General features: G+C 37.3%; 1 protein-coding gene and 1 non-coding gene across 5 annotated transcripts in view; both read left to right on the plus strand.

Moving 5' to 3' along the window:
• Positions 1-18,756, plus strand: part of Rictor (RPTOR independent companion of MTOR complex 2) — a 95,375-nt gene that overhangs the window by 56,013 nt on the left and 20,606 nt on the right. For all 4 annotated transcript variants that reach the window (XM_031360446.1, XM_031360448.1, XM_031360447.1 and 1 more), the window contains exons 9-25: positions 1,439-1,506; positions 2,324-2,391; positions 5,955-6,037; positions 7,144-7,231; positions 7,617-7,707; positions 7,803-7,869; positions 7,989-8,069; positions 9,862-9,962; positions 11,600-11,765; positions 12,439-12,540; positions 12,659-12,705; positions 13,830-13,965; positions 14,503-14,702; positions 15,129-15,255; positions 15,754-15,918; positions 16,064-16,140; positions 17,013-17,091. In XM_031360446.1, coding sequence (XP_031216306.1) covers positions 1,439-1,506; positions 2,324-2,391; positions 5,955-6,037; positions 7,144-7,231; positions 7,617-7,707; positions 7,803-7,869; positions 7,989-8,069; positions 9,862-9,962; positions 11,600-11,765; positions 12,439-12,540; positions 12,659-12,705; positions 13,830-13,965; positions 14,503-14,702; positions 15,129-15,255; positions 15,754-15,918; positions 16,064-16,140; positions 17,013-17,091 — 1,746 coding nt within the window. The remainder of the gene's footprint in view (positions 1-1,438; positions 1,507-2,323; positions 2,392-5,954; positions 6,038-7,143; positions 7,232-7,616; positions 7,708-7,802; positions 7,870-7,988; positions 8,070-9,861; positions 9,963-11,599; positions 11,766-12,438; positions 12,541-12,658; positions 12,706-13,829; positions 13,966-14,502; positions 14,703-15,128; positions 15,256-15,753; positions 15,919-16,063; positions 16,141-17,012; positions 17,092-18,756) is intronic.
• LOC116084044 lies at positions 15,402-15,569 on the plus strand. Its single transcript, XR_004116010.1, has one exon. It is a non-coding gene; the product is annotated as a U1 spliceosomal RNA (small nuclear RNA).

Raw genomic sequence — 18,756 nt, forward strand, 5'->3', positions numbered from 1 at the left:
AACCAGGAAAGGGGATATCATTTGAAGTGTAAATAAAGAAAATATTTAATAAAAAATAAATTAAAAAAAAACTCTGATGGAAGATAACATCAAGTAATTTTTTTAAAATGACTGTGGTGAACATTCAGTCAGAAATTTCTCATCATGGCCTGGCTAGTTGGCTCAGTGTGTAAAGTACTTGGTTCGAGCACAAGCCGCATGCAGAGACACAGAGATGCACTCTAGTATCTCTGTGGCCTTCTGGTCTAGCCTAAACAGTGCTGTCTGGGTTCATTGATACTGTCTCAGGAAGTAAGGTGGACAGTGCTTGTATAGACAAGTTAACCCCCAACATAGACATGTCCATACATATGATTTCTACTCATGCACAAAGATATGATTATATTATTGAAAACTGAAAAGAAAATTTTTTCTTAGATCAGGAAGGGGTGTTGGATTTAGTCAAAGGCTTTTTTATTATGTGCTTTTTTTTTTTCCTTTCACTTTGTTTATATAGTGTATTACATAGACATATTTTCATATGTTGACCTATCCCAGCATTTCTGGGATAAAGTCGACTTGATCATGTTGGATGATCCTTTTGATGTGTTGCTCAGGTAATAATCTACATAGGAAAAAAAAAAGACTTCAGGTAAACCCCAGTAAATTTGTTTTGGGAGATAAGTATAAGTGAAAATATGAAGAATTTTATCAAATAATTACCCATCTAAAATGAATCAAAAATGTGAAAAATATATATCTAGAGTTCAGAATTCTATAAAGTTAAAATCTCATTGTGAACAAGGAGATAGCAATAGGAAATTTAAAGCGTCAAGAAAAATAACTAGAGTAAATCACACTGGGGCAAGGGGCACACAGGACACAGCGCGTGAAGGACAGCAGCTTTAGTCCCTGGGAAGGAGGCAGAAGCAAGGATCCAAAGAAACAACTGGAATTTTGTTTCTAGATTTAACTACATTTTGCAAATAGTAAGAATATAAAAGAAAATAAGTTGTCAGGCACTCCGTTGTAGGGTTACTAAATCCAGATCACTTAAACTCTTATAAGCAACTTGAGAAGAAGAAAGTGACAGAAAGATAAACTGCTTTCAAAAACAACAACAAACAGTCTGACAGCTGATTTCTCAGTGGAAGAAATGGAATCAAGGTGTGTTTGGTAGGGATCAAAATGAACACTGAAGGAAGATGGCCACCAACCCAGTCCAGAAGTACCTTCATGCCTGTGTCTGTTTTCTTTTAGATGCACATTATACCTTAGTTTATGAATTAAAAAATTAGCTTGTACTTAAAAACATGTTATATTTTTTAAATGAGTTTGAAGAACAAATGTCTTAAATGGTTAATCCACTTAAAAATACAGAGAAATGGAATTAATTTTGTGTTAAATAATGCTTTTTATAATAAAAATTCTTTGTGTTTCTCTTTCCTTTTTTAATTAGCGAATTTTAGCACCCTATACTGATTTCCACTACAGACACAGTCCAGATACAGCTGAAGGACAGCTCAAGTAAGTGCTGTGAGAATCTACTGGACCATCAGGTGTCTGTCTGTGCTCACAGTAACACTGATTGTTACAGAGCCAGGGCGTGAGAGGAGATGTCCTAGTTCGTGGCTCTGTTGTACGTCTCTCAGAGTTACATAGTACAGATTAAAAGAAAGCATTGAGAACTTTAAAAGTTAATTTGTGATATTCAAACCAATACACTACTGGGTTCCTCTTGTTATGAATGCAGGTGCTGACCAAAGCCTCTTAGTTCCTTGGTTATGGGTGTCATTGCTACATGAGGCTTACTTAGCTGACTGTACTCATGTGAAGCACATCTAAGAATACATTTTCAGAAAGATCAAGATTTATAGCCTGATTGTAAATCATGCTGTTGGTTTGCCTTATCATGTTATGCCTGGCTAGCCAGACACCTACTCTGTAGTCTAGCCTCACCTGGAGCCCACAGCAGTGTTCCTGTCTCTGTCTCTGTCTCCTGAGTGCTGAGATTGTAGGTGTGCACTACTATCTACTGTGTAGGCTAGCCTGGCCTGCAGCCCACAACAGTGCTCCTGTCTCTGTCTCCTGAGTGCTGAGATTGTAGGTGTGCACTACTACCACACCTCGTTTATATTGTCTTTATAGTTGAAGATCAATTTATACTAAAAGTTGAGTAATTGGCTTTAGAGTAGATCTGGTCTTTATCAGAACATCTTGTTTTGATTTCAAGTGTAAATAACTAACATTTATGATAGAGTTTTCTCTGATGCATTACCAGCAAAAACTGATTTCAGTTTCAATTTTGTGTCTTTAATAATTCCCCACCCACACCCTGCAACAGAGAAGACAGAGAAGCACGATTTCTAGCCAGTAAAATGGGAATCATTGCGACATTCCGCTCATGGGCAGGTATGTTCTGCATATTGCTCAGTGACATAAAAAACTAAACTAAACTTGGTTTTTCAAAGGTTTAATTGTTGTAGCATCTAATTTAAATATGATTGTAGTTTTAAATATATAGTATTCAAAGAGATTTACACAAAATAAAAGTTAGAGTAAGATACTGCATTCTATATTCTGCATTCTGTATAGATATATACTCATTACATTTTCAACTCACTGTGCTAAAATGATTACCTGAACATTTTAAGAAAATCTAGCATTATGTACCTCTCTTTCCTCAAGACTCCCAAAGTAAAGGGCAAAAAATAAAAATTTTAAAAAAAAATTAAAAAGGGAGGGGTTGTATGTATTACTTTAAAGCATGTTACTTAAAAATGGTGTAGTAATCTCATAATTATTAAGTTAAGCAGGGTGTTAGGAGTCTCAAACTTCTTTGTTATTTGCTTTTACAGTTTATTTGTTTTGAACCCAGGACTTTATGAATGATGAGCAAGACTTCTACTCTGGAGCCTGTCTCCTCCTGGTCACCAGATTTCTTTAGTATAAAGATTATACTGCTTCATCTTTTTAGGGAGTAAAGACTTAGTTTCGTAGCATGGAACTGCGTAAACTGGGTTCTCTCAGAGGAGGGAACAAAGGACCTGAAATAGAGGATTCGAAATGCAGAGAGAAATCACAAAGTCAAATTGAAATAGCCCAATCAAGACTTCACTTTACTTAGATAAGCCAGGGCTTTTATAGTCACAGGAGAAACGTAAACCAAATCTCTAGATTACATGATATTTGCATACTGCAAAAAAGGTTCAGGTGCCAAGGTCCCCAGGTTCAGAAGATCTTCAGGCAGCTTCTTCAAAGACATCTGCAGAGAGCATTTGTCTTAGGTGGTAGCCTCCAAGCAGAGACTGCCAGAAGTCATGGCTTAGGGGAAGGGGAAGTTAACAGTAGTATTACTACAGAGAGCTTAGAAAGGGACATTAGCCACAAGCTAAAGAAAAAACTTACATAAACACTGCTGTGTACTTAACACTTTACAGATATCTTTTCCATACAAATACTTATCCCAGTCAGTAGGCTTCAGCTATATGTCTGCAACGCGCTTCCTCTGCTCTCTTGGTGCCCCAGTGAGAACCCTGCCCTACCTATTTCACCTTCATGGACAACTGAGAGGTTTTATGTGGACCTAAGAGTAAACATAACATCTCTCATACTTGTTTTCATTCATTTTCTGTTGTCAAAACAAAATACCAAAAAGTAGGGGATTCATTTTTTTTTTCAAAGATTTATTTATTTATTGTTGTATATGAGGACACTGCAGCTGTACAGATAGTTGTGAGCCACCATATGATTGTTGGGATTTGAACTCAGGACCTTTAGAAGAGCAGTCACTGCTTAGAGACTTATGTGGTTCTCACTTCTGGAAGCATCAGCATCATATGATGAGAAAGCTAGTCCACTAGCACCAATCTTCCCTCTCCTAGCTTTAGCTTGGGGATTTGTTAGGACGCCTCACCTAGTCTAATCCCTTCCCAGGGAGCATCATCTTGCATATGGGACTCGGTTTCTGCCATGTGATCACTGAGGTCCTCTCCCCAACCCACTCTCACCCAAGCTGAAAGTGTAAAGCACTAAATCCCATATTCTCTTTTAAAAATGAACATGACTTGGGTCACCTTGGCTAGCTTAACCCTCTTTGCCTTACTCCAAGATGATGCCATTCTCTGTCACTAGGCATCCTCTGCTGTTCCTGAGCTAACCCTCCTATAGCCTTCTTCATTTTACCATGTGCTGCACTGCTTTAACCACCACGGTCACCTACTGCTCCCTCAGCCTGCCGCCTTCTCGACTCTGCTCACCATTAGTGTGTCCCTTGTCTTGGTCAGCCTCCTTTAAAGTCCATCTCATATACTTTTACTAAATGACTTTCTCCTAGTGCCTTATGTATTGATCTGTGACTAGTTAGATGCTTTCTACCTTCTATTGAACTAAGAAAAATAATAGTATTTCAACTATGACCTTGAAAATACTGTTCTAACAGAAGTAGTTTCCTAATAGTGTTTACATTCTGTGGCCCTATTTATAAATTAAATACAGTTTTGCAGTGTTGATTCTACAAGTTTTAAAATTACAAATAACTTGTGGAGGGATAACTTCAGCAGCACAGGTTTTTACACAAGCGTCAACAGCTTTTTTACAATGTTAGCACAGGGTAATTATGTCTCTTAACCGTAGTCTGGTTTCTCAAACTCCTGTCAGATGTCAAAGTTGGGGAAGTGCACTTCAAAGACCTGAGCACTTAATTTTGCTTACTGTGTTTAACTTGAATTTTGATTCGAAGTTCAAAGAGAAATTATAGATACTCATGCATTCAGGCATATAATTGATCATCCTTAATATGAAACTCAGAACGCTACAACAGCTGAGGCTTTTTGAGCAGTAATATGAACAGAAGATTGTACATGTGACCTCACGGGACTAGTTGCTCTCATAACACAAGAACATTTGAGTTTAGTCTCCAGGATATGTATATAATGTGTATTTGAAACTTAAATGAATTTATGTTATGCCCACATGTGAATTATTTTATGGCATATATGCAGGAATTCTGAAATTTGAAAAAAAATCAGGATCTGAAACACATCTGGTTCTAAGGATGTTTGATAATGGACACTCAGCCTTTGTAGTGGTGTGAGAGAGAGAGTCAGAGTCCTTTGTGACTTTCAAAAACATTTTCCCTAGCATTTTGCTATAAGGCATTTCAAAGAATTTAAAAAACTGTGCAGTGGTTAGCACGTATTCCCACTATGTAGATTTTATTGCCTGTCTACTGTCTGTGTGTCAGTCTGTCCCTCTGTGTCTTCATCATTCCGTCTAAAGTTTGTCTAACGTACCATGAAGCAGCTTGCAGATGCAGCATTCTTTAGTCCTGAAGGAGGTGCACATGCGCACTGTTTGCTGTTGCAGGCTTTGCTGTTGGCTTTCTAGGCCAGTGCACTGGTCTCACTTAAGTAGTTTGCATTTCATGATAGTTAATGGTCCTGAGTATTTTGTGCTTGCTTATCACCTATATACATATCCTTTGTAACACAGAATTTTAGTATCATTAACTTTAGTATCTGTAACTTAAACTCCTTGATCTGTGAATTTGTGAATTTTATTTGGTATCCGTTGCTTATTCTCATTTTTGCATTTAGGAGATGTTAGAACTAAATTTGGCAAGCATCATGCAGCTTTTCACTGTAGTTTCAAGGTGTATTAGATAGGGAAAATATTGTTCTTTTTTCTCTCATATTGTTACTCCCAGAGAAACATTTATTTATAGCCACTGCTGTGTTTATCAGTTTCTATCTATGAAATAGAAATTAATAAGAAATTTAGGTGATGAGAGTAATGTCAATTTCACGTTTGGAAAATTCTGAGAATACTTGGTATCTGTTACTTACATGATATCAAATGTAATAACCAAATAGTATAATTTAACTTAGAAAAAATCATATATTTTTATATTATGACACATTATTGTAGAAGTTCTTTCTTAGTTTAATTTTTTTTTTAACTTTTACCCTCTTTAGGTATTATTAATTTATGTAAACCTGGAAATTCTGGGATACAATCTCTAATTGGAGTACTTTGCATACCAAATATGGAAATAAGGGTAGGTAACAGTTACTGTAATTCTTACATGTCTAGACCTTTAAAAGTTACATTTGGGGCTGGAGAGGACTCCTGACTTGGTAAGGGTACCCCCTGCTCTGGCAGAGGATTCAGGCCAGGTTCCGTACGCGTCACAGCACTGTCATTGCAGTTCAGGGGAATCCAGCGCCTTGGGCCTCCTTAGTCATCTGCACACATGCACACGGGTTCTTTAGAAATCATTTTAGATGAAGTTTTTCTTCAAGTTGGTAATTTTTAGTTTAGAGCATTTTTCAGTACATGAATACGTCAGAGTAAGTGTATAAATCCCTTAAAATACTGTTATGAGTAACAGTTTTATTAAAACTTAAGTTAAAATATAAATTAATTATAGTTTATTAAAATAATGCAAGTAAAGCAGAAGGGTATTCTTATTTTGTAAGAGTCAAGCATAGAAATACACTTACCAAAAAAATAGTATATTACTATATTACGTAGTCGTGCTTTGTAATTTATGCTCTTTTGATACCATATTATCATGTTTTTATCTTGAAGATGGTGATTTTTCACTAAAACTCTTAGGTGTTGATTTATTAGCTATATTTCTAAATTATTATAATTAGTAAATTCATATTAAGCGAAACCAAATTGAATGTGGATAAAACATACATTAGCTCTTAAGGTATCTTTTCGTTTAATGGGTTTTAATTTCGTTTCTCCATTTTGCCTTCAAGTTTTTTCTTTAAGTGAACTGTACCTGTAGGAAGAAAAACTGTTAGAAAGCATTGGCTGGGTGTGCATGGAAGTGGGAGGGTTTGCTGATAACTGGTTCACCTTTTTTTGATGTGTTGGGAATCAAACCCTGGAATGTCCAAGCCAAGGAGTTTACTACTCAGCCACCCCTCTGACCATCTGCTTACCTCTATGCCTGCACATGGAAAGAACTCAAATCTCTTTCCAAATTTGTACAGTGGTGATAAGGAAAGATTAAAAGATTAAATGACATGTTAAATATTTAGTAATTACCCCTTAGGTATGTTTCTGTTACGTTGTTATTCTGTAAACATGATCTTTTAAAAGTCCTTAAGGACTTCTGTAGAAATAAGTGCACTGTATTTGTTGTTCCAGAGAGGTCTCCTTGAAGTGCTCTATGATATTTTTCGTCTCCCTCTACCTGTTGTGACAGACGAGTTCATAGAAGCCCTGCTCAGTGTAGGTAGGTTCTGAAGGGCACTGGGGTCTGCTGCTGCAAACAGCTTACTAAATACAAATATAAACATTTTCTTTTCTTTCTGGTAATTAGAGAATTGTCTGATTCATAAGATGCCTAATTCTCCAAATGAAGGAAGTTAGAAGTGTGTACATTCCCATAAACAGTTGTGTGTGTGTTTCATGTGCGTGTATAGGTATGCACACTTCCTAAGGCTGCTGTCACAGGCACACACCTCTTGACAAGCCCAGGTAGCCACACCTGTGCCAGTCATGACAATCTCCACCTCTCTCGACAAGTGTTATTTTTGTAGCCTGGTTAGCTGATAGTCCCATGCTCATCTGTTTCAGTATTGCCTAATCTGCTAACAACCTCATTTTAATTCTTTTAGATCCAGGAAGATTCCAGGACAGTTGGAGGCTTTCAGATGGCTTTGTGGCAGCTGAGGCAAAAACTATTCTTCCCCATCGTGCTAGATCCAGGTAGACCTTAGATAGAAGAACAACTGCCACTTATCACCCTCACTGCTTTTATGTTCTGTTGAACATTTAAGTTGCCACTGTGCTTTTGCCTCCAGGCCAGACCTCATGGACAATTATTTGGCACTGATACTCTCTGCATTTATTCGTAATGGACTTTTAGAGGTAATATTTACAAACCTTTAGCTTACATTGTTTGTTCAAAAACTTCTCAGGAGTAAAAACCAGGTCTGGTGCAGAAATGCCTCCTAGGGCAACACGAGTGCTTCCTTCTTGCCTCCTAGGGCTTGGTCGAAGTGATAACGAACAGTGACGACCACATCTCAGTGAGGGCGACCATCCTTTTAGGAGAGCTCCTACATATGGTGAGTACTGTGCCCTCTGCCTTGTGGTTGGACTTTTAGGATTTTAAATGATAAATCAGGTTAATTGGATGGTAGCTCATAGAATACATTATCATTTTGCCAAAGCCTTTGGTACCTATTCCTGGTAGATTTCTATGTGTCTATATTAACTGGTTTTATAAATGTCACAAGTGTGGAAAATACAAAATACTGAATGTTGATATTTTTTTGAAAAAGTTCTAAATATAATTGTTTTACTTGAGTGTCAGTGATTTCCATAAACTAATAGTTTAGGTTCACAGAGTGAGACTCTGGGCAAGGCCTCTGCTAACTCCATGATTTTTTGACCTTTCTAACTATGGGCCTTTGACCTTGAAGTGAATTTTTTTTTTTTTGACACAATTTTTTTTTTTCCATACACATCAGTGGCTTACTTCTATTGGCAAGAGTTAACACTACCCCACCCTCACCACCCTCTTAAGTATTTCTGGCTGGGCGTGATAGTATACTTTTGATCTTAATATCAGTACTCAGGAAGCAAAGGCAAGAGGATCTCTGAGTTCGAGGCCAGCCTGATCTACATAATGAATGTCAGAATAGCCAGGGCTACATAACAGACACTATCAGAGAAACCAAAACCAAACAAGTGTTTCCTCCTTTCTTCCCATCTCTTTTCTCTCAACATGGCAGCCAAGCTGTGTATGTAAGGTAGAGAATTAAACGGTATACAAAGTCCGTCTTTTTAATCAGTGAATTAGCGACTTGCTCTGATCTCATTGAGCCTATTGGTAAGAGCACTACTCAGGTCAGACAAGCTGTATGTTCTCAGATACCACGTCCTATAGAAACACTGGTATTCGTTTCCTTTATGTGAAGGAATCTTGATAGAAATTTAATCTTTTTCTGTGAGCCCCAGAATTTGTGAGTCTTACAAAAGATAAAAGCAGGCTGGATTAAAGTATAGTAATATTAATTCAATGTTTTTTATCATATCTTCTCCTTTTTTACATTTAATAAATGTACTTTTTGGTAGAAAGCTGGTTGGGTAGTTAAATTTTGTCTGGCATCAGGAGGTAATGTTTCTATTTAAGGATTGCTACTATATGGGACCAATACATTCTGAGGTCGATATAGCACAGCCTCTGTACTTTTCTCAAATACAGTGCTTTGCTACCTAATTCTCCAGATCATTTAAGAAATGAGATTGGCAACTTTTAGAAGCCATATTTAATAATAACAGACATATGACAATTAGTAGCTTTATTTTTATTCTTATTCTTTAAAATATTTTATAATGTGTATGTGTCTGTGTGTGTTTGTGTGTATACACATATGCATGTGTAAAGTTGTGCCGTGGTGCATTGGGGGTCAGAAGACAACTTTGGAGAAGTCAGTTCTCTATTTCTACCATGTGGATCTTGGGATAAAACTCAAGTCCTCATATTTAGTGGCAGATATCTATCCTGCAGAGCTATCTCATTGGCCTGTTATTCTTTTTTTTTTTTTTTTCCAAGACAGGGTTTCTCTCTATAGCTCTGGCTATCCTAGAATTCACTCCAGGCTGGCCTCAAACTCAGAAATCCCCTGCCTCTGCTTCCCAAGTGCTGGGATTGAAGGTGTGTGCCACCACTGCTCACAGCCTGTCATTCTTATTGAAATTTGATGGGATTCAAAATTATAAGTATGTGTGTGCAGAAATAATTAAGTTGTTTTCATGAAAAGCCTTGGGTTTTATTGGTCTTGCATACTGTATTATGTCTGCAGATAACTGTATTTGTCTCTTAAGTCTCATGAAGCATCATGTTCCTTGTAGGCAAACACCATCTTGCCTCACTCGCATAGCCACCATCTGCACTGCTTGCCAACCCTTATGAACATGGCTGCATCCTTCGATATTCCCAAGGAAAAGAGACTGTAAGTATCAGAGCCTCAGCAAAGTATGCTCAATATGCTTGAAATGGGGAGAGAAAACAAGTAGTGTTGTTAGGTTGTTCTCGGCAGTTCCATTTGGGAACCTCAAGAAGGGAAAGTTACAATTGTCAAAATAGTAATAATTTGTATTTGAGGTTATAAAGTGTTAGTAAGTGGTAGGTTGACATTTTTCCTATCATGTTTCTAAACAAGGCTTTACTGTATGACTGAAATAGAGAGTTTTTCTGTTATGGTTTTAATTTGTTTGCTTTTATGATCTGGGAAAAGTTATATATGTTTCCCCCCCGTAAGCAAAATGCAGTTCACTACCTGTTTGGAACTGTGAACATTTGTTTAAAATTACACATTTTTCAAAAGTTTAACTAGCTTTAGTAATACACATGTTTACAGATGGGCCTAACTATCAATAAGTAACAATTATTTTAATTTTTCCAATAAATAGACTAGAGACCTATTGTTTAAGGCATTAGCAAGGAAGGCATGGTTCTAACTAGAAGCTTATAGTATAGTATAGAAGTTTTATCTTAGTAGTTCCATGATTGAAGTAAATGCTTCCTCAAAACCTGGTGGTAGTTCTAAACTCTGTCAAAGTCTCAGAGATCATTAAGATTAAAAATTGTAGTTCAAATAACTGAAATAATATTAGTGTTAAATTTTTTCTTTCTTTAGCTCCCTAAGTTGTCTTTACTGACAGATTACATACTTGCCAGTCTGACTGTATCCTAAGAATTTTCGATTCTACTTATTACAAGTTCTGAAGCTGAGACTTGGTTGCTACCAAATTCTTGAAAACTATACTTTTCCATGTAACAAATAAGTAATTAAATAAGTTTAAAAGATTTCAATTAAGATTATCAATCAGTACAGAAGATAGAGACAATTCCGTTAATACTAGGATCATGGATTATATTGATGGACAGTAAAATGGTTTTTGCAGCTTCATGTAAACAAAAATCAGTTTCAAGTAGAATAAAGAGTAACATGTAAAAAACAAAGCTTTAAAGCTTTAGTAAGAAAACTGGCTTCTTGATTTAAGTACTTGTGTATACCTGTGAGTATACACAAGGAGGGGAGAGGGAGTCATGCTGGCCATCTACATAGCAGTCAGAGGTTGAAGTCAGGTGTCTCCTTGTATTTCTACCTTACTTTATGAGACAGGGTCTCTCCCTGAAGCAGGAGCTTGCCTTGCCCTTCTGGCTAGGCAGGCTGAGTAGCCTCGGGACTTGGGATTTAGTAGCCTTCACCTCGAGCCCTGAGGCTGCAGGTGCATAGTGTAGTGCCTGCATTTTGTGAGTACTAGGGTTCCAAACCCAGGTACCCCTTGTGCAAGTGAACCCACTGACCCATCTTGCCAGCACTTCATAAAAAATTCTTAAAACCCATATACAAAATGGTCCTACTACCTTACAAGAAAGAATTAGTATGTGAAAGTATAACTCCACAATAGGTTTCCTCTGTAAATTAGCAGTGCTGACCTGTTGTCATTATGCTCCCACGCTTGACCAAATATTGCTTGGTAATCTCAGTTCTTGAGTTTATGTAAGCCTAAGAAACTAAGAAACCATTGCTTGAAAAGGATGCTAGCCCTGTCACAGTATGGATTTTTCTTTCCTTGTTAGGCGAGCCAGTGCAGCCCTGAACTGTTTAAAACGCTTCCATGAGATGAAGAAGCGAGGACCTAAGCCTTACAGCCTTCATTTAGATCACATCATTCAGAAAGCAATTGCAACTCACCAGAAGCGGGATCAGTATCTTCGAGTTCAGAAAGATATATTTGTTCTTAAGGTACTGAAAATGAACATAAATTTATTTTGTTTCCTAATTCTCAGCAACTAGATTGTCTGGATTTTCAATTTTTTGCATGCAGATTGCTTTTCAAAGGGTGAGTTTTGCCATGAACAGGAATCCTTGAGCTGCATTGTGTGTATGTGAGGGTAGAGTGTGTTTCAGGAGTTTGTGTGAATGTGAAGGTAGACTGTGCTGCAGGAGTTTGTGTGGATGTGTGTGTGTGTGTGTGTGTGTGTGTAGACAGAAGAACAGCAACAGCACCATGCTGTTCCTCAGAGACCATGGGCCTTGAGTTTTTCACTTTTGTTTGTTTTTGAGACAGGGTCTCTTATTAACAAAAAACTTGCCCCATAGGCTGGGCCCAGCTCCAGCACTTTGCTTACATTTCTTCCACAATGCCAGGATAGCAAGTGCGTCACCAGTCTCAGCACGTGTAGGCTCTGGGGCTGGAACTTAGGTGCTCATGCTTGTAAGGCAAGCACTTTACTAACTGAACCAGCTCACGCCCTAGTTTTTGTTGTTTTGTTAACCTTTTGGAAATGATCATTGAGGATCTTTGACGATCTAACTATAAATACCACCCCCCCTTTTCGTTTTTAAAATTAGAAGTTAGTTTCCTGATGTGAGTATAAACTGCATAATTGTCCTTCTTACTATCTGTTGATTTTAGGATACAGAGGAAGCTCTTTTGATAAACCTTAGAGACAGCCAAGTCCTTCAACATAAAGAGAATCTTGACTGGAATTGGAATCTGATTGGCACCATTCTTAAGGTATGATAGAGTACTTCATGGGGATTGCTGAACTCCCTTCATTTTATTACTGTACTTGTTATAGTTTATGCTTAGGAATTGCCAGATATACATTATATAATATATTGTGTTTTTCTAGTGGCCAAATGTAAATCTAAGAAACTATAAAGATGAGCAGTTGCACAGGTATGTAAAATTTAAAGAATTTAAATTTATATTAAACTTAAAAGTAGTCATTGATTTTTTTTTTTTTAAGTGATGTTTTTATGTGCAGTCTTATAGTCAGAGTGCATCGACTAAATTCTCATTAGTTACTCTGCTTCTAGCTTTGATCTTACTTTGGGGTAGTGTTACTTAGGTCATTTGTGGTCCTAACCCTAACACAAGGATGGCAATAAGAAGGGCCGTGTGTTTTATTAGGTCACTTGTGCTCACATTCAGATCATCTTCTGAGAGTATTCTCTTCTTCCTAACTACTCAGTTCCACGTCTGTAAAGGATGCTACGTCACAACACAGAGCACATGAAGCCTCTGCTCTCTACTGCACCTGTGTGCTTTGTTATTTCTGAGTTACTGAACAACCAGTTATCAAGCTCTTTGGATAGAAGGATCTTACTGTGTCTGAAAGCTCCTATCATTAACATTTCTTACACTGTAATCATATATAACTGTTTATATAAGGTTTTAAGAAATATATAGAACTGACAAGTTACGGTGATATTAAGAAGCATTGTACTCATGAGAACCTTTAAGAAAAAAAGACTGATATCTTAATAAATTTGGTTTATAATTCCTGCTACCTTTCTGGGTTACACTGTTGTATGGAAAATTAAGCTGAACTATATATATTAAGTGAGCATAACATTGAAGGTTATTGAAATATGTACATAAATTCAATTAAACCCATGTCTGTAAGAGGCTTCCTAATGTCTCCCTAGCTTTACAGTCTATATGTTCTCTCTGTTTTGTGCAGTTTTATGTTGCTCTTTTGGTTTTTTTTTTGAGGCCAGGCTTGCTATGTAGCCCAGGCTAACCTGAAACCTATTATGTGGTCTAACCTGGCTTTGAGCTACTGCTTTCTGCCTTTACCTCCTGAGTGCTGAGGGCTTAAAGTGTGTGCTCCATGCCTGCCCATGTCTGAGTGCTCCCTACCAGGTCTTCCTGTAATGTTCTTACTCAACCAACAAAGTTTTCCTCTGATTGCTTTTGAAAATCTATGAAGTGTACCAAGGTGTCTAATGAGTGTCCTGCCCTGCTCTTTAATAATTGTTTGGTTTCCTACTTTATTGCTAATTTCACCCTAATTTCAGGTTTGTGCGCAGACTTCTTTACTTTTACAAGCCCAGCAGTAAACTGTACGCTAGTCTGGATCTGGACTTTGCCAAGTCCAAGCAGCTCACAGTTGTTGGTTGTCAGTTTACAGAATTTCTTCTTGAGTCTGAAGAGGTAAGCCTTCCAGACTTTCACAGCAGGTAGTTTCTGTTGACTCCTGTGGTAGTCTTTGATACTTTCCCCCATGTTTTTGTTTTGTTCTTTTATTTTTTTTCCTTTCTGTTTTTTTTTGTTTTTGTTTTTGTTTTTTTTAAATTCTGGTCATATTGTGTAGCCCTGTCTGACCTGGAATTTACTACGTAGGCCATGTTTACCTCAAACCCAATGATCTGCCTGCTAGAGTGCTGGGATTAAAGTGTACCCCCACCATATCTGCCTTTCTGGCTTACTTTTATTTCCTAGTCTCTATAAGCTCTGAAATATAAGCTTATAAGCTTAGACATATATTTGAATCCTGAAACCTTAGGGAATTGTCTGCCCTCTAGATGGACTAGCTTACCCTCAGGTAAGATGGAGAGATGGGAAATAAAGACTATCTCCAGGTAACAGTGTTTTCATTGAAAGGGTTAAAATTCAGTGATCCTATCTGTTACTGATGACTTACCATCACTAAATTTTTTATGGCTATTAAAGATGATTTTCTAATTACAGGACGGTCAAGGATACTTAGAAGATCTCGTGAAAGATATTGTTCAGTGGCTCAATGCTTCATCTGGAATGAAACCTGAGAGAAGCCTTCAGAATAATGGTTTATTGACCACCCTTAGTCAACACTACTTCTTATTTATTGGAACACTCTCTTGTCATCCTCATGGAGTCAAAATGCTGGAAAAGTGCAGTGTCTTTCAGTGGTGAGCCTTCTCAGATTTGCTGCATTATGAACTAAACTTTAGTTTCAGTGAGTCCAGATAGACAATTTGCCTTTTAGTCATAGACATGTGTGTTTGGTAAATAATGTTTATCAAAAATAATTGTTTATGTAGGATTTTAATAATGTATGTGGCATTGTTTTTACATGCCTATCCCTTAAAATAGTAATTATCTGTACTAATGGATTTGTTAATGAATTTATCACCTGATAGGTTAAATTTATATCTAATAGATTAGATAGATTAGATAATTAGATAATAGATTAATTAGATAGATTAGACAGATTAGGTTTTCTGCTTTGAAAACACATAATTTTTATTTGTCAATCATATTTCAATAAAGCTAATGAAAAAGATTACTAAGTTAATGAATCAACACAGTAATTTACAATAATTCTTCTCTTTTAGCCTCCTTAATCTTTGTTCCTTGAAAAACCAAGATCACCTGCTAAAACTCACCGTTTCTAGCCTAGACTATAGCAGAGATGGATTAGCCAGAGTCATTCTTTCAAAAATCCTCACGGCAGCTACGGATGTGAGTATAACGCAGGAGGGAAAGCTGTACTCTACTAGCCATCTCTTTCCAGTACTGTATAAACTATAGGCTGAGTCATAAGAACCTTTAGGCTAAGTAACTAAGACATGGGATAGAAATTTAATTCACCGTAAGCTTTAGCCTCTGTGCTTACCTGGCTGGGGACATTCTGTGATCATAAAGATGTTATTTCCAGGGTACCATGTACTACTTCACATATGCTGACCCCTGTGGCTTTGCCAAATACAAAAATTTGATACATAATTTATAATAGTTGGGAATTTTTAAAAAACAAAACAAAACAAAAATCCATTCTCTGAGGAATTCCATCTAGAACTTTTTTAGGTTAAAAGAAAGAGGCTGCAAATTAGAAGGGATATATTCATAGCAGATGTAACTACACCTCAGCTCTAGTTCTTTCCAGGTAGAAGAGCTTTTTTGTTGTTTTCAAAATGATAGCAAATAGTCTAGGATGACTTGATGTGTTTATCTCTGTAGGCCTGCAGACTGTATGCAACAAAACATTTAAGGGTTTTACTGAGAGCTAATGTTGAATTCTTCAACAATTGGGGGATTGAGTTACTCGTAACTCAGCTACATGATAAAAACAAAACAATTTCTTCTGAAGCGCTGGATATTCTTGATGAAGCTTGTGAAGACAAGGTAAAGTTGAGTTTTATTTTAGGCAAAATTTCATTAAAATATTCCATTTTAATTGGCAGTGTTATAACATCTCTGTGCGTAAGTGTTTTGGAACAGAACATACGCCACCTTTGCATTATTACTAACTTAGTGATCACTTCTTTAGGCCAATCTTCATGCTCTTATTCAGATGAAACCAGCCTTATCCCACCTTGGAGACAAGGGCTTGCTTCTCCTCCTGAGGTAAGTATGAAGTACATTTGTTCTGTCCTCTTGGTCATGTGTACTAATGTTAGATACAGATCTGACAAGGAGATACTCTGAATTTACTTTGAACATCTGAACCGTGCTTACTTTAGAACTGAGCTACTCCTTGTGAGTGTGTGCTTAGCATTGTGCTCCTGCTTGGGATGACGTTTCCCTTATTTTTATTGCATTCAGTCTTTGTGCAAATATTGTGAAAGTTTATCTGCAAGTTGGAAGGTCATGGACAACTTTCTTAGAGTTTAAAACAGAAGACCCCAGAGTAGACAAACTGTAAACCCTTAACAGCTACCCTGAGGAAGACTGTAGAGGAGAGGAGTCCCGAAGGCTGTGCCCTAAGAGGGCATGAAGGGCAGACACGCAGAAGACGAGTAGCCACTTAGTGGGAGGGAAGCCTGAGAGAAAGGAAGCCCAAAGTGTGGGAGAACAGCCCAATGTTTAAGGAAGGCATGCTTAGAAGACAAACAAGAGAGGCAAAGTTGGGCTTTTCTGAATCACGTAGACCTATAAGGTACATGGTTGCATGCTGTGGTCCTGAGATCCAGTAATGGAATTGGGTGATGGCTGATCTGGCTTCTGGCAGCTGAACAGCCAAGTCGGGTGTGGTAGTCAGGGTGTCCTTCCAGTAGGCCTATCTAAAAAAGATTACAAAAGTACACCAGTGGTTTTATTTGTATAACTGTCAGATGTAGGGAAAAATGGAAGTCCTTGTGTTTGAAATTTTAGTAAATTATGGATTATTTTATACTAGACATATTCCAAGGTCTGTTTGTTTCTGAAGCATGTTCTTTGTGCTAGTTTAGAGAATTTTGTTGGACTCAGTGTTCAGCTATGGTTGTTCTAATTTACAGGTTTCTCTCCATTCCGAAAGGATTTTCCTACCTGAATGAAAGGGGTTATGTCGCAAAACAGTTGGAAAAATGGCACAAGGTAACATCTTATGAAATAATAAGATATACTTTTTTCCTTTGGAAATTCAGGCCATCCTTCACTATATGAGACCCAATCTACAAAAAAACAAATTAAATAAACATTCATACATTAATACTAAATTATATTAATTTTATATCAACATGTATATTTATGTACTTCTTTTTTTAATGCTAGATTTATTTATTTATTTTGTGTGTGTTGTATGAATATCAGAGGACAACTTGTAGAAATGAGCCTTCTCCTTCTGTCATGTAGATAATAGGACTCAAACTCAGATCATTGGGCTTGGTAGCAAGCATGCTTACTTGAGCCATTTGTTCCCCCTGGTTATTTTGACCACATGTGCCTGGTGCCTGTGGAGGCACCTGAAGTGGGCACCAGATTCCCTGGAACTGAAGTCCTAAAGGCTGTGTGTGAGCTACCATGTAGATGCTGACTGTCAAGTCCAGCTGTCTCTGTAGCCCTTTCCTCTAATTTTGGATTCTAAGTTTCATGCCACTCTAGGTTTGAAACAGGAGGAAGGAACATTCTTTCTCTCTTGGTAAACTCATATGGGTTTGCTGGCTCTAAATAGGCTGATTTGTGTTGAGTCTTTCTTGGGGGCTACATTCATGGGCCTCTCATTTACAGCTCTTGACAAGGGCAGTATTTCCCATCCTCTAGCTGAATCTCGTAGTAGCTGCAGGTCCACAGTTGACATGAAGGACTGTATCTCCTTGCCCTTACATCTTGCCCTTTCTCTGCCTGTTTATATCTATCCTAGTAGACAGCCACACTTGGGATGGAGGGCTGTGTCTCCTTCCAGGTCAATATTTTTGGACCAGATCTTCAAAATAACCTTTATCAGGAATTTAATCCATTTGATAACTTTCAACTATGGTAAAGAAGTGGTTGTCACTGGTAAGAGATCATTGAGTATATATACTCCATGGATAATAATCTGCAGAAAGCTCAAATACTTGTCTTAATCAAGTTTTTTGTACACTGACATTTTTATTAGAGGCAAGTACATTGATAGTATTTAATTAAACCGTTGTTATTATTGTACAGTAAACATAAAGCCTAATGACTAGGAAAAGCTTTCAGTGGACCAAGCAGGTTACTAAGTTAAAGTGCCTGACTGGCATAGTCTTTGTGGTTTAAAATGGAAACAGGCTTCTCTCTTTTGTACTGTCTTCTCTGAAGATGCTATCCTTCACAGTTTGTGTCTTATATACTTGAGTATGTATACAGCTGTAAGCATACATATATACATACATATATACACATATATTTTGTTTTTTATTTAAAATATAAAGGGATTAATTCAGTTTGCAAATGTAAATAGAACTGAATTTTTTTTATTTATTAGTTTATCTTACAGAACTTTCCAGAACAGTGCATTTAGATCTACTTTATTCGTTTTAAACACTACCCCTTCCCCCACCATGTGCGTGTATATGTGTGTGTGTGTGCACACGTGTGTGTGTGTGTGTGTGTGTGTACCCGCACATGTGTGAGTGTGTGTATACTTGTACACATACCCACATGTGGAAGTCAGAACAATTTGCAGGAGTCATTTAGTCATGTATCTTTTATGCAATCTCTAGGGATTGAAATGGTTATGATGCTTGGCAGCAAGTGTCTCTACCTGTTGAGCTATCTCACTGGCCACTATTTTTG

The sequence above is a fragment of the Mastomys coucha genome, unplaced genomic scaffold (genome assembly GCF_008632895.1).
Source record: "Mastomys coucha isolate ucsf_1 unplaced genomic scaffold, UCSF_Mcou_1 pScaffold8, whole genome shotgun sequence".
In the NCBI taxonomy this organism is placed as follows: Eukaryota; Metazoa; Chordata; class Mammalia; order Rodentia; family Muridae; genus Mastomys; species Mastomys coucha.